The 16,230-nt window shown below is 44.4% G+C and overlaps 1 protein-coding gene across 1 annotated transcript in view; it reads left to right on the plus strand.

Annotated features, from left to right (window-relative positions):
- The window catches only part of TNS1 (tensin 1), a gene marked incomplete in the record, with an annotated part of 1,098,810 nt that overhangs the window by 794,497 nt on the left and 288,083 nt on the right, over positions 1-16,230 (plus strand). The window contains 1 exon segment of the mRNA XM_029605104.1: positions 12,419-12,468. Within this exon segment, the coding sequence (XP_029460964.1) occupies positions 12,419-12,468 (50 nt within the window).

Consider the following 16,230-nt stretch of genomic DNA (forward strand, 5'->3'; position numbering starts at 1 on the left):
GATCTCATAGCAATAGAAGGGTCCCAGGGAAGAGCCACCCACAAGTTAGCAATCGCCCCTCGGCTTGGCAGGTGCAGAGCAGCTAGGGACTCACTTGAAACGGAAGCTTCCAGATGCACGCTGCTGCCTGACAAGGTTAACGTTTCTCCCGCTGTACGCTGGGTGGGTAATTTCCTTGGTTCAGTACACAGTAAACGGTTCTCAGCCTCGCGCACCCCCCCCCTCCCCCCCCCCCTCAGCTCACCTCTCTACCAAGTGATGCTCTGAACCAGCTCCAGCATGAGTTACAGCTGGGACATCTGTGCAGGGTTTTCCACTGCCACCTCCTGGCGGAGCCCGCCAACTGCGCGAGGGACCATTCGCTACAGCAGGGAATTAAACTGCTCTGTCAACTTAGTTTGCTCCATAGGGTAGGGATGAGGTGGTCCCTGCATGAGGAGGGGCATTTCACTCGTAATGAATTGATGCAGGAAAATCATAGCACAACCTGCAGTGGCACCAACCAGTGCTTGGCTGTTTGTAATCATTTCCCCCTAAATCTTCTGCACAGAAACCTTGGAGGTATTTAAATGTCTCTATCATATCTCCCCTATACTGCTTTTCCTCCAGGGTGTCCATGTTTAAGATATTTGTCTATCCCTTAGGCTTTAGAACGAAGACCACTGACCATGTTAGTAGCCCCCTCTGCTGGCGGAGTTGCTCCATAGGGTGGCTACAAAAATGGTCAGTGGTCTTCATTCTGAACCAACTGTGCTTACATTGAATCCGATGTGCCCGGGAAACTCTCTCTACCTCAAATGTTGAGTTAATAAAAATGCGTTTTTGTTGTATAAAAGCAAAGGGCAAATGAAAGCTCTCGTCCAGCGAGTTATGTGAGGAAGCACGGCCGTGCTGAGTACTGTGGGCCCAAGGTCCAAAAGAAATGAGAATGCATTTCTGCCCCTGGGCGTGAACCTGCAAACAACTATAACCTGACCATCAGCCCCGCTTTTACCCTGATCATCTTTGATGTTCTCAGTTCACCTGCTCACTCAGCAGGACTGGGCCTGAGGTGGGTTTGCAATCAATGATTTCCAAATAACTTTAAAATTCAGATGTAAATTCTCCAGCAGTCAAATAAATAACTCCAATTGGCCAATATACTGCTAAAACAGCCAGGATCACTTTATCCACTTCATCTCAAGAACATTGTGCTCAATTTATTACCGACGAATACCAGACAAAACGAACCTTACACATTCCAAAAATTCTTTAACCCTTTCTGTATTCAATCAGGCATCTGCTTTTTAAACAGCCATTCCCTAAAGCCCCCCGAGGAAACCTCCCACGCATACCAGGAAGCCCCCCTCTCATGGAACAAGTCCATCCACCCACAGGCACACGTCAAGATGCAAGCAAGGTTATAAAAGTGAGTCTTGCGTGGTAGGAAAAAGAACAGAGTCATGTAAACACTGAGCAATCTAATTTTACATTCAGCCCCACAAGGGTCGCAGAGTTCAAACGAAAAATCCAGCTCTGTTCTCACTTCTGGAGGTGTTTATCCTGATCCCCCGCCCCAGTTTCCAGAGAATACCAAACAGGGAGCCTTGATTCTTCCATTCCTGAAACGGTCTCTGTTCAGCCTCCCTCATTTTCAGAGCATTTTCTGTGGTTCCAATATAAAACTTATTGCATGAACGTACAGTGCTGTAAATAACCTCAGTGGGTGTACAATTAAAAAAAAAATCACCAGGAGGGTAGTTTTCAGCAGCCTGAATATTCACAACGGAGGTATGCGGGTGTCCCCAGCTCATGCACATACACACACGCACAGGAAGTTATCCCTGCCCCCTCATGCACGTAACACACACCACGTACATTTACACACTCACTTTCAAAAGTCTACATTTTTATTTACACAGTTTTAGGTTCTGCTCCTTCCCAAAGTTAGTTCAGAGCAGATCGCAAGAAATATTCTTAATAAATAAATTCAAAATGTCAACAAACAATATAAATACGTAAAACACATAAATTGAAATGCTTTTCCTGCCCCTGTATAACTTGACTAGCAAATGTACCCGTTCTACGCCCGGGTGGCGAGCCTTTTTATTGGCACATCTGCTCTTGTTTTGAGCTGAATTTCCCTAGAAATTCACTGTAAGAGTGTCCCTTCCACATACACACACCCTCATACAGGCTTCCTCACTCTCTGGCACACACACATCCCCTCATACAGGCTCCCTCATTCTCTCGCACACACACATCCCCCTCATACAGGCTCCCTCACTCTCTCGCACACACACACATCCCCTCATACAGGCTCCCTCATTCTCTCGCACACACACATCCCCCTCATACAGGCTCCCTCACTCTCTCGCACACACACATCCCCTCATACAGGCTCCCTCATTCTCTCGCACACACACATCCCCCTCATACAGGCTCCCTCACTGTCTCGCACACACACACATCCCCTCATATAGGCTCCCTCTCTGAAACCCACACTTCAAGCATCCCCCACACTCTCCCTCTTACCAACCAAGCTGTCTCTCGCACTCCCCCACACCCCCTCTCCTCTCACACACACACACACACACACACACACATTCTCTCTAACCGGCATCCCCCTCCCCTCATATAGGCTCCCTCTCTCTGAAACCCACATTCTTACCTCCCATGCTCTCTCTAACACTCTCCTGCTCTCTCTCACCCTCCCCACCCCCCTCTCACCAACCATGCTCTCTTTCACCCCCTCACATATTCACATTCTCTCTCACTGGCATCCCCCTCCCCATGCTCTCTGACACCCTCCCCACCCCTGCTCACCAACCATGCTCTCTGTCACTCCCCCTCTCTCACACACACATTCTCTCTCACCGGCATCCCCCCCCCCCCCCAATGCTCTCTCACACCCTCCTGCTCTCTCTCACCCTCTCCTCCCCGACAAACATTATCTCTCACCGGCATGCCGCAGGACCCGCCGTTCGCGGTGAAGATGAAGGCCTGGTGTGCTGTTGGCAGCGAAGATGAAGGCCCAGGGTGCCGATCGCAGCATGCCAGGGTCTCCCCTGCTATATTCTGCCTGTCCCGCGATGGCCGCTGTCCCTCCTACCTGTGGCCTGTTTCAGCCGCCTGCGCCATCTATCGGCGGGCTGGGAAACCAGCAGCCCGATATGGTGAGCACTGATGGACACCGAGCCCAATAGATTATAGATCATGAACCTACTTTTCCCTGCATAATTTTCAGAATTTGATTTATATGCATCAACCTGGGTTTATGCTTGTGAAGCCTTCTGAGAATAACCCCTGAAAGGTTTGGCAGGCTGGAAATGGAGGGAGTCTTAGCGTTCTTGGACTGGAGCCACACAGTAGCCTTGAAAGGAGCAATTTTCAAAGGCATTTTTGCAGGTAAATAGTGATTTAGTCACATAAATCAGTGTTGTGATGGTTGTGTTCTGTTTGCTTCAATGAGCTAGGAAAAGATGGTATTCTTTGCCAATGTTTGGATTGTGAGTTTGCAAAGATCTAAGAAGGTGAGAGGACTGGTTCCCGGGCAGCTGATTACTAATCTGATTCTTATCTTCCCATCCATCCACCCCTGTCTCATTTTTTAATACACAGATTATCACTCCCACTAGGAGGAAGCCTTCACAATAAGTCAATTCACTTAAAATGACATTAAATTCATGATTTTTAGTGATTGGCTAATTATAGTCCTGCTGCTGGTCATTCACTAACTAACATTAATCACCGGTTATCAGATTTAAAATCCATAGATTTTAAAAGACACCTCATTTAAAAACCCTAATTACATTTAGCAACCCTTAAATTCAGGAGGGAGGGGGGGAAGGGGGAATTGGATACAGGTGACAGCCAGTATGGGCCCTGATGTTATGGTCTGGGGGTACTGACACACAGCCATCAGGGAAAAAACACCGGTTGACTTTTGTGGCCATGTCCCAAAGCAAAGAACATCAAGCAGCATTGTCTGAATTATTCAGAAGGATCCTCACCCAGTGAAAATGTTGCTAGCAGTGATTTGTTATGCCTCTGACAGCTCCTTGGTTTTGTAAATATTTCTAACCTAACTTAAAGGCTTGGGGGTAGCCTGCACGGAGCAGCAGATACCACCAAAAGAAGCTTGCTGGGCAAACTGGATGGACCATTTGGTCATTTTCTACTGCCATTATAACCTCTCCTCACCAGCCTGCATCAGCTCAGCAAATTAAGATGCAGACAGAAGTCCAGCAGTGAGATGGGGGCTGTACAGTCTTTTGTACCATGTGCCACATGCATGATTATCTACCTGCTGGTGGGACGTTGTATGTGTGCACCCAGTGCAAAGAGCTGGAGGATGTGATAAAAGCTGTTAGTGTAGCTGGGCTTAAAAAAGGTTTGGTCAAGTTCTTGAAAGAAAAGTCCATAAACCTTTATTAAGAACATAAGAAGTTGCCATACTGGGTCACACCGAGGGTCCATCAAGTCCAGCATCCTGTTTCCATTAGTGACCAATCCACATTACAAGTTCATGGCAAATGCCCACTCATTAAATTGATCCATGCAACTAACGCCAGTAATAGCAGTGGCTGTTCCCTAAGTCATCTTGATTAATAGCAGTTTTTTGGCCTTGGCCTCCAGGAACTTATCCAAACCTTTTTTAAACGCATCTACACTAACTGCCCTAACCATTTCCTCCGGCAGCAATTTCCAGAGTTTAATTGTGCGAGAGTGAAAAAGAATGTTCTCAGATTTGTTTATAGTCAAAATATATTTACCAACTGTCGGGAATAAAATTAATCACCTCCTATACTTAAAAGACGTGACGACAAGGCCCTGTATATCACAGGAAAGTCTTTGCACACCTTTTTAAATTGGCCCTATTCAGATCCGTGTATGTTATCAATTTTAAATGTGCCCCATGCTAACTTCATGGAGTGCCCCCTAGTCTTTCTATTATCCGAAAGAGTAAATAACTGATTCACATCTACCCGTTCTAGACCTCTCATGATTTTAAACACCTCTATCATATCCCCCCTCAGTCGTCTCTTCTCCAAGCTGAAAAGTCCTAACCTCTTTAGTCTTTCCTCATAGGGGAGTTGTTCCATTCCCCTTATCATTTTGGTTGCCCTTCTCTGTACCTTCTCCATCACAATTATATCTTTTTTGAGATGAGGCGACCAGAATTGTACACAGTATTCAAGGTGCGGTCTCACCATGGAGTGATACAGAGGCATTATGACATTTTCCGTTTTATTAACCATTCCCTTCCTAATAATTCCTAACATTGTTTGCTTTTTTGACTGCCGCAGCACACTGAACCGACGATTTCAATGTGTTATCCACTATGACACCTAGATCTTTTTCCTGGGAGGTAACTCCTAATATGGAACCTAACATTGTGTAATTACAGCAAGGTGTGAGAGAGTTCTTCTAGTTTTCCCCTATAAACCTGTGCACCTTAAATCCCTGAAAGGGAGAGGGCTTTGTGGGTGGGACCTTGCAGAGCAGGAGGAGCTCAGACCAGATACAGGAGAATAAGAGTGCAAACCAAGCTGTGCTCAGGAGACCCCCTAGATCTCTCGGAGGAAGGGCAGCTCCTGCTAATGCTCTACGTGGAAGGGTGAGAGAGTACAGTGACTAAGAAGCAAGTCAGTCTATAGCCCTTGTTAAATGTGAAGCCTGCCAAAGTAGCAAGTTCAAGATATATATTGTTTGTATGAATAAAGTCCATTACCTGCTATTAATTAAGTTCACTTAGAGAATAGCCACTGCCATTAGCAATGGTTACATGGAATGGACTTAGTTTTTGGGTACTTGCCAGGTTCTTATGGCCTGGATTGGCCACTGTTGGAAACAGGATGCTGGGCTTGATGGACCCTTGGTCTGACCCAGTATGGCATGTTCTTAAAAAGACTGGAGTCCCTTTGAATTCATGCCTCAGCCTGGGGAAACACAGCTCGGTCTCCCATACATGGGTTATTTTTCCCTATATGCAACACCTTGCACTAGTCCATGTTAAATTTCATCTGCCATTTGGATGCCCAATCTTACAGTCCCACAAGGTCTTCCTGCAATTTATCACAGTCTGCTTGTGATTTAACTACTCTGAATAATTTTGTATCATCCGCAAATTTGATAACCTCACTCATCATATTCCTTTCCAGATCATTTATGTATATATATTGAAAAGCACCGGTCCAAGTACAGATCCCTGAGGCACTCCACTGTTTACCCTTTTCCACTGAGAAAATTGACCATTTAATCCTACTTTCTGGTTCCTGTCTTTTAACCAGTTTGTAATCCACGAAAGGACAGCAAGGCTTTTGATACGGTCCTGCACAGGAGACTGGTGAATAAAATAAGAAGCTTAGGAGTGAGTGCCGAGGTGGTGACCTGGATTGCACACTGGTTGATGGACAGAAAACAATGTGTGATGGTAAATGGAACTTACTCTGAAGAGAGAGCGGTGTTGAGCGGAGTGCCGCAGGGATCAGTGTTGGGACTGGTCCTGTTCAATATCTTTGTGAGCGACATTGCAGACAGGCTAGAAGGTAAGGTTTGTCTTTTTACGGATGATACTAAGATCTGCAACAGAGTGGACTCGCCTGAAGGAGTGGAGAGAATGAGACGGGATTTAAGGAAACTGGAAGAATGGTCGAAGATATGGCAGCTGAGATTCAATGCCAAGAAGTGCAGAATCATGCACATGGGGTGTGGAAATCCGAAAGAACTGTATTCAATGGGGGGGGGAAGGCTGATGTGCACGGAGCAGGAGAGAGACCTTGGGGTGAAAGTGTCTAATGATCTGAAGTCGGCGAAACAATGTGACAAAGCGATAGCTAAAGCCAGAAGAATGCTGGGCTGCATAAAGAAAGGAATATCGAGTAAGAAAAGGGAAGTGATTATCCCCTTGTACAGGTCCTTGGTGAGGCCTCACCTGGAGTATTGTGTTCAGTTCTGGAGACTGTATCTCCGAAGAGACAAAGACAAGATGGAAGCGGTACAGAGAAGGGCGACCAGGAAGGTGGAGGGTCCTCATAGAATGACTTATAAGGAGAGATTGAAGAATCTAAATATGTACTCCCTGGAGGAAAGGAGGAGCAGGGGTGACATGATACAGACTTTCAGATACTTGAAAGGTGTTAATGATCCAAAGTCAACGACAAACCTTTTCTGTTGCAAAAAAATCAGCAGAACCAGGAGTCACGATTTAAAACTCCAGGGAGGAAGACTCAGAACCAATGTCAGGAAGTATTTCTTCACAGAGAGGGTGGTGGATGCCTGGAATGCCCTTCCGGAGGAAGTGGTGAAGACCAAAACTGTGAAGGATTTCAAAGGGGTGTGGGATAAACACTGTGGATCCATAAAGTCTAGAGGATGTGAATGAAGAGAAGAGGCAAGAGGTGGCTTGCTTGCGGGAATGACAGCTACTACCTGGAGATTAATATCTTTATTCAATAAACATACACACAGTTAATGCAACTCCAATATTGCTCTATGCTTCAACAGCAAGAGGAAATGTGGAAAAAAGGATTTGCATCCACAAAAAAGCAGGGGAGTAGCTTGCTTGTTAGGGTGGTTACTACCCCAAATCAAATAAGCCTGATACTTCTCTTTCAATGCACATCCAGCAAAGCTCTCTCCTTCAACAGCAGGGAAAATGAAGAAAAGATGATTTATATTCAGCATCAACCAACAAGGAATGAATTACATAGTCTGGGTAAACAAATAAGTGTGGGAGTAGCTGGCTTGTTACGGCGGTTACTACCCCAAATCAAATAAGCCTGATACTTCACTTTCAATGCACTTCCAGCAAAGCTCTCTCCTTCAACAGCAGGGAAAATGAAGAAAAGATGATTTATATTCAGCATCAACCAACAAGGAATGAATTACATAGTCTGGGTAAACAAATAAGCAGGGGAGTAGCTTGCTTGTTACGGTGGTTACTCCCCCAAATCAAATAAGCCTGATACTTCACTTTCAATGCACATCCAGCAAAGCTCTCTCCTTCACCGGCAGGGAAAATGAAGAAAAGATGATTTATATTCAGCATCAACCAACAAGGAATGAATTACATAGTCTGGGTAAACAGATAAGCATGGGAGTAGCTGGCTTGTTATGGCGCTTACTACCCCCGAATCAATTAAGCCTGATACTTCACTTGCAATGCACATCCAGCATAGCTCTCTCCTTCAACAGCAGGGAAAATGAAGAAAAGATTATTTATATCAGCACAACCAACAAGGAATGAATTACATTCATTCCTTGTTGTAAATGTTGTAAATAAGTTCCTTCTGTAAATAAGTTCCTTCTGTATTTACGGTTGTTTTTGCTCTCTCTCACGCTACCTGCATTTCTCTCTTTCCTCTCCTATCTCCCCCACCCCTCGCCTCTTTCTTGCCTGCTCCCATCCCTTGCCCCCTGTTCATTGTAATTCCTCCTTCTTTGAGTTATTTGTAAACCGGCGTGATGTGCCTTACGAACGTCGGTATATTAAAAGCTGTTAAATAAATAAATAAATAAATAATACATAGTCTGGGTAAACAAATAAGCATGGGTGTAACTTGCTTGTTACGGTAGCTACTACCCCGAATCAATTAAGCCTGATACTTGACTTGGAATAAGTATCCGGCGCAGCTCACTGCTTCAGCAACAGAGGGAATTAAGTAAAGAGGATTTTTATTCAGACAACCAACAATGGCTGAATTGCACATGCAGGGTAAACAAACGGGAGTAGCTTGCTTATTACGGATACTTCACTTAGATGCAGCTCCAGCACTGCTGTCTACATCGATGGTGGGGGTGGAAGGGAATTGGAACCAAAAAGTTACCAATAAGGGCCCTGACCTCAGCGGTCAGAGTAACAGATTATGAAAACAAATAGGTGTGAAAGCTTGCTGGGCAGACTGGATGGGCCGTTTGGTCTTCTTCTGCCGTCACTTCTATGTTTCTATCACCTCCTATCCCATGACTTTTTACTTTTCCTAGAAGCCTCTCATGAGGAACTTTGTCAAACGCCTTCTGAAAATCCAAGTATACTATATCTACTGGTTCACCTTTATCCACATGTTTATTAACTCCTTCAAAAAAGTGAAGCAGATTTGTGAGGCAAGACTTGCCCTGGGTAAAGCCATGCCGACTTTGTTCCATTAAACCATGTCTTTCTATGTGTTTTGTGATTTTATTCTTTAGAATAGTTTCCATGATTTTTCCTGGCAAGTTGGACTTGGGGAAATCCATTGCTTATCCCTAGGATAAGCAGCTTGGAATCTCTCTACCCTTGGGATCCTGCCAGGTCCTTGTGACCTGGATTGGCCACCGTTGGAAACAGGATGCTGGGCTTGATGGACCTTTGGTCTGACTCAGTACGGCAAATCTGATGTTCTTATGTTCTTAAATGGTCCGTACTAAGCAGCAGTTTAAAGTGGGCAGATACCAAACTGTCCCTTTGTTTTCTTCCTCTTGTGAACAAAATAAGAGGAGGTTCCTTTAAGATTATTTGCAGACCAAATACATGCCAATGTTTAATAATTCCTTTAACTTTTGAACTTCCACAGATGATATAACTGAGGCATTCAGGTGGGAAGATGCAACATTAGGTCCCTAAGGAAACAGTGCTTGCTTGTACTCTGCTTCTACTCCAAAAAGCATTTACACAATCTGGAGACATTTAAAGGGTACACAAGTGTCTAAGGTGAAGAAGCAGCCCTGCCGGTACATTTTGCTTCCGGTATCTTGGGTGACAGCTCTCCTATTCCAGGACAAGGAAAATAATGCATGTAGATGTCATTTGAAATCGTTTTTTTCTTTGCGAAAAAGTACTTGCAGAGAAAAGCAAAGCCTGTGTGGGTGGTACAGGTGACTATCAGACGGGCTTTGTACCTTTTAGGCGAGTTTCAAAGCGAAAGTTCATATCTGCTTTGCTTGGAAAATTGGTACAAATTTCGCAAGAAATAAGTACCCATGGTCTTTTCCCAGTTTGAAAATTGCCTCTTCCAAGTTCTTCAGTCTGTGGTATGGCTGTGTGTAGTGCTTCAGTAACGAGGGTCAGCAGATAGATAGCACTGGCCGCAGTGTGCAGCCCCTGAGGTTACCCACCTTGTTCTGGATGGACCGTGGAAACCCAGTTATTGTCTGGAGGAACCAAAGCTCACTCTGCATTCTTCACACGCAGGCTCCTGGAAGAGGCCTGGTGATATTAAGAGCAGGAAGAACGAAGCCGAGGATGGCAAACTTCATTTTCACACTGTGGGAAGAGTTAGGGAGATTTTATTTGAAAAAACCCTAGGGGAGGTGATGGGTGCCTCATAACATTCTTTCGTTAAAAAAAAATTTTTTGTATGTATTAAACTAACAAAATAGTTCTCATCCCATTTTTCTACTATTTCTAAAAAAACCCAAAAACTTTTTTTTTAGGATGGATTGGAACGTTTCATACTTTTCTTATGTTTCCAATATGAAACCACAGGTAATGGAAATACAACTTTTAATCAACGATCCACCACCAACCTTGGTTATATCTATATTTTATGTGTGAAAAAAATCATATAACTGTGTCAACATTCAACTTATTGAAAAAAATTATTTTAAAAAAATCTCCCATTAAACTTTTATCTTCAAGGGATCAATCACTCATAATATATGCAAGCAGAGCAATAAAGCGCTGAGATCAACTTTAAGCGATATTGCGTCTATTCATGACGTGAATCAACAATGTTACCAAAAGCCCACCGGAGCCACGTTTCAGACCAATTCTGGTCTTTCCTCCGGGGTTGTCAAAATCCCACGACCCTCGTCGTCTTTAAACCGCTCTATTCAGCGCATCGGTTTCCTGGTGTGTCAACGACACTATTCTGGCTTGAATTGCCAAACGTATCAAAGCAATGAGGTGACGTTATTGTTTATTGTTTTAGTATAGTGTTGATCCCTCCTTAGGATTTGTGCGGTATTTTTTGGTTCATAACATTCTTTGGCGTTGCTTTATGTAAAGTAGTGTGTTCAGTTCTGGAGGCCATATCTCAGCAAAGAGATAGAGAGAAGCTGGAGAGGGTCCGGAGAGAGGCAACCAAATTGGGGCCAGGTTTGTAGCAAACGCCCTGTGAGACTAGACTGAAGGGCCTCAATATGTAGATCCTAGAAGAGAGCAGAGACGGTGGGGAAATGATACAGACATTTAGTTACCTGAAAGGAGAGGAAGGTATAGAGCTTGGGGTCATGATATGAAACTCCAAGGGAGCAGACTCCAGAACACCATCAGGAAATATTTTTTCACAGAGAGGGTGGTGGGTGTTTGGCCCACCCTCCCGGAGGAGGTGATGGAGACTAGAACGGTAACGGAATTCAAGAAAGCTTGGGTTGAACACATAGAAAGTGTAGATAAAGGCAAAACAGCAGTGGCAGGACTGCATTGTGCTTTTTAGAAGGCATGGGATCATTCTACAAGACACATTGCGGGAAGGGGAGTGGGTGTCGGGTTCTGAGTGGGAATTTGTGTGGGCAGCTATCCAGAATGGATGGGCTGTTGTGATCTTTATCTGTCATCATTTAGTAGACGTGGGGTGTGTGTGTGTGTCTGGTGAAGAGAGGGCTGAGGTTAACATTCATTTTTATTGATTTTTGGATCATGTAAGATGTGCTTTCAAGCAGTAGAGCAGATGAAAGAGCAGGGAGAGTAACATCTGTACAGCAGAGCAGCGAGAACAACATCTGTAAGAAATGCTGGTCAAACAACCAGTGTGCAATTTATCAAAGTGAGGCCATTTTGGCCCCAGACAACTGTTTACAGAGATAAAATAAATATTAATATAAGATATGAGTGGAATAGCAAGTGAAAACAGTAATGTCGTGTAATCATTAGTAATTATTAACTGCAGTGTTTGGGTTTTCATGATTTTAGCACTTCCCAAGGGAATTTTGACCTTGTTCTACAGAGATCTGTAGACTTCCAACTGTGATACGCAGGCTCCTGAGTTATTTAACAGAAACCTGCCAGTGCAGCTTACAGAAGGGATGTAGTCACAGCTATGGGTTTGTGCGGGTTCCCAGGGGTGATGCATTTACAAGCTGGGGGTCTCAGTGGATGATGCATTGAAAGCTCAGTGCACTCTGGATACTGCCTCAGGAGTAGGGTTGCCAACTGGCTCCAGATTATCTATAACCCTCGATTTTTCCCCATTGCGTGCAGTGGGGTAAAACCAGAACTGTATCAGTCCATCTTAAAAATCTGGCAACTCTGATCGAGTGCAGTGAAGGATTCAATAAAAGCCTGTGAATGATGCACTGAAAGCTAATGCACAGAGCACTGTATCATGGCCGCCTCTCACAGCTGGAAGTAAGGAAGCTCCTGCAGGTACAATATGTGGAAGGCACGTGTCCCTCTGAGATCTGCCGATTCCTTCTACAGTAATCTGATCATTTCTACTTTTTCTGTTTGTTTTAGGGTTCAACAAAATCTTCCAAAAGTGCTCAGTCACGACGCAGACCTTCCAGGTAGAGTATGCTGACACCAGTGATTTAGTACAGGACTCAGCCAGCCAGATTAACGTCTCACTGTAGGCGTCTAACTTTCAGCAGGTAGTTAAAGTTAGCGGGTCAGATTATGGCTGGGACAGGATTAGGTCAGAGGGAGAAGGTTAGGGGGTTAGTATGTGCTTTCAGTGCTAGCTGCCCAGCTTGGCCAGCTAAATCGAGGTGATACAGGAGCATGATCACGTTTTTCCAGCCAAATCCCTCCCCCTCTCCTACCCTACCTCCACACACACAACAAAGCTGGAAAACATGCACACATCAGTTTTCAAAGCAAACTCACACGAGTGTGTTCACTTTGAAAATGACCCCGCCAAAACGACCCGCTCACAATTGCACCTGCTGATTTGTATGCCGAAACTTTTCGGGAAAATTCACATGGATGCTTTTAAGCATCCAAAAAGTATTCATGCACGTCCAGACTCCTCGGATAAATTTATGCATGTACAAGATGTACACGTGCATAGGTTTACCCACATATCGCGTGGACAGTTTTATCCCTAGAAATACTTTTGATAATTACCCTCTATGAGTGCTTCACCCAGACAGTAACTGAACTGGGATTCTTGCCTATCTACACACTTCTCAGATATCTGCGCTGTGTAATCCTACAGGGACTCCCAGATATCTCCATTAGAATCCATGGATGATATTGTCTCCTGCACTGTGAGATGCAGTAGTGACGTCGTAACATAGTGATGGTGGCAAATGATCCATCCAGTCTGCTCTACAGATTGCTCATAGTAGTAATTTCAATTCCGTGCAGTTACCACTGTGCCTTCTGTTAAGGGTAGTAACTGCCGCTCCGTGCAGGTTACCCCCAAGCCTTCTTTTAAGGGTAATAACTGCTCCTCTGTGCAGGTTACCCCATGCCGCCTTTTTTCATATCCAATATCTAACATTTAGGGATTCACAGTGTCTGTCCCATGCCCTTTTGAAATCATTTACTGTTTTTGTCCTTACCACCGGATGCCTGGAATGCCTACTTCCAGGAGGGCATTCCAGGTATCCACTACCCGCTTTCTGTGAAGAAATATTTCTCGATGTTGGTTCTGAATCGATCCCCTGGATATTCATTTCATGACCCCTAGTTTAACAGTTTCCTTTCCACTGGAAAAGGCTCAAAATTTGTATATCATTGATATCTTTCAGGTATCTGAAGGCCTGTATCATATCTCCCCTGTACCTCCTCTCTTCCAGTGAATACATATTTAGATCTTTCAACATCTCCTCATAAGTCTTCCGATACTGACCCCACACCGTTTTGGTCACCCTTCACTGGACCACCTCTATCCTGTCTCTTATCCTTTTTGAGATAACGGTCTCCAGAACTGAACACAATACTCCAGATGAGGCATCACCAATGACTTGTACAGGGGCATCATCACTTCTTGTCTTACTCGTTATCCCTTTATCTATGCAACCCAGCATCCTTTTAGCTTTAGCAATCGCCTTGTCACATTGATTCACTGCCTTCATATCCCCAGACACTTTTACCCCAAGGTCCCTCTCTTGGGCCATACTCATCAGCCTTCTGCCCCCACCGAATACAGCTCTTCTGGATTACTGCAACCCAGGTGCATGTCTCTGCACTTCTTGGCATTGAATCCTGGCTGCCAAGTCTTCGACCATTCTTCAAGCTTTCTTAAATCACTTTTCACTCTCTCTAATCCCTCTTGCGGATCTTATTATCATCTGCAAAAAGACAAACTTTACCTTCTTTCTCTTCTGTGTCACTGGTGAAGATATTGAGGTCCCAACACTGATCCTTGAGGCACTCCACTTAACACCCTTCTCTCTTCAGAGTAGGTTCCATTTACACCAGTCTGTCTCATGTCCATCAACCAGTTTGTCATCCTCACAGCCACCTTAACTCCCACTCCCAAGCTTCTCATTTTATCTATGAGCCTCCTGTTTGGGACTGTATCAAAAGCTTTGCTGAAATCCAAGTAAATCACATTGAGTACTCTTCCTTGATCCAGCTCTCCTGTCACCCAGTCAAAATGTCAATCAGATTTGTCTGACAGGATCTTCTCCTACCCGAACATTGGAGGTATCCCTAATAGTGCGCACTAGGTCAGAGTCCCTTAAAGGGCATTCACAATGGCTCTACTACTTATAAATTCTGCAGAAGGGATGCTCCAATCCACATCTGGCAGATTAAAATCTCTAGTGAGCAACACGTCTCCTTTCTTTCCCACCTTCTGGATGTGTTCAATCAAATCTCTGTCCGGGTCTTCTGTAGGACCATACCAGTGTAAGGAAGCACTATCTTCTTTTTTCAGTACGGTCCATAACAGTTCTTCCCTACCCCACATCTCTTGGCATTTCACTTGATTTTGACAAAAAGAGCTCCTCGTCCCCCTTTTTACCCTCTCTATCTTTCCTTAAAAAGTTATAGCCCGGGATGGCCGTATCCCAGTCATGAGACTCATTGAACTATGTCTCCATAACAGCAACAATGTCCCAAGTCCGTCTCCATCATTAGGGCCTGCAGGTCTGGGATTTATTGCCCGAGCTACGAGTATTTGTAGTCATAGCTTTCCAACTTTTCTCCCTCTGTTTGCTTGTCTTACTAGTCTCTCTTTCTCTGCTCCTTTGCTTAAGGGAGAACATTGAGTTGATTGATTTTCTTATTTTCTCCTCTCACTTCTTATATTGCTTTTTGTGTTGCTTGGGGATGAGATTCCAAGTTCATTAGCCACCCCCGTCCCCTGTATGACTGGAATTTCTTGTTTAGGGGCCTTCTTCCCTGCCACTGACAAACGTAAGCCATCCTTACTGTTCCATAAATGGCCCCAGCCGCTAATGTATCCAAATCCACTCTCTTTACACCATGCTGTCAGCCATGTATTGACATTTTCTCTCTGGCTTATCCTTTCATTTCCCTTCCTTGAACAGGTAAGATTTCAGAAAAAAGCTATGGCTAATTGTCTTCCCCAGATTCTGGAAATCATTCTGTACTGCTTGGTTACTATTTCTAGCAAGGTCGTTGGACCCCAGATGAATGATAGTATTGATATTTGAATCCTTACTTTCCTCTGTAATTGCATTGACCTCCTGGTTTGTGTTTCTACCAAATGAGGATCCAGGAAGGCATTTAATTATTGTGTCCCCCTGAAAATGAGATTTGTTTCTTTAATGACTGAGTCTCCCAGCAGAAGGACCTTTCCTTTATGAAATGTCTTCATGTTTATGGGTTTCCAGGTATCTTCTTCCTTTCCAGACACTGCTACATTTTCCAATTATAGAAAAGGCATTTTGTAAGGATATCATCGGGGAAAGTGGATGCCTCTTCATCACAGGCCCTTATTCTTCCTGAACCCACCGTAAGTGGGAGGAGAAATAACAAAATCAATCAGCTCAAAAAGCGAGAAAAGGTGACTAGGAAGTGCAATAAATCAAGGGAGAAAATTGGAAAGTTCTGACCACAAATGCTCATAGTTTGGGCAATAAATCTCTGACCTGCAGGCCCTAATGGTGGAGGCGGACTTGGGCATTGTTGCTGTTATGGAGACGTGGTTCATGGATTCTCATGATTGGGATACGGCCACCCCGGTCTATAACTTGGTAAGGAAGGACAGAGAGGATAGAAAAGGGGGAGGAGGAGCTCTCCTATGTGAAAAACAATATCCAAGCAACCTGAATTGCAAGGAACGTGAGGTAGAGAAGAAGCATTTCGGGCCGTCCTAAAAAAAGATGATGGAGTGGTTTCAGGCCTCCGAC

Source organism: Rhinatrema bivittatum, chromosome 6, assembly GCF_901001135.1.
Source record: "Rhinatrema bivittatum chromosome 6, aRhiBiv1.1, whole genome shotgun sequence".
Classification (NCBI taxonomy): domain Eukaryota; kingdom Metazoa; phylum Chordata; class Amphibia; order Gymnophiona; family Rhinatrematidae; genus Rhinatrema; species Rhinatrema bivittatum.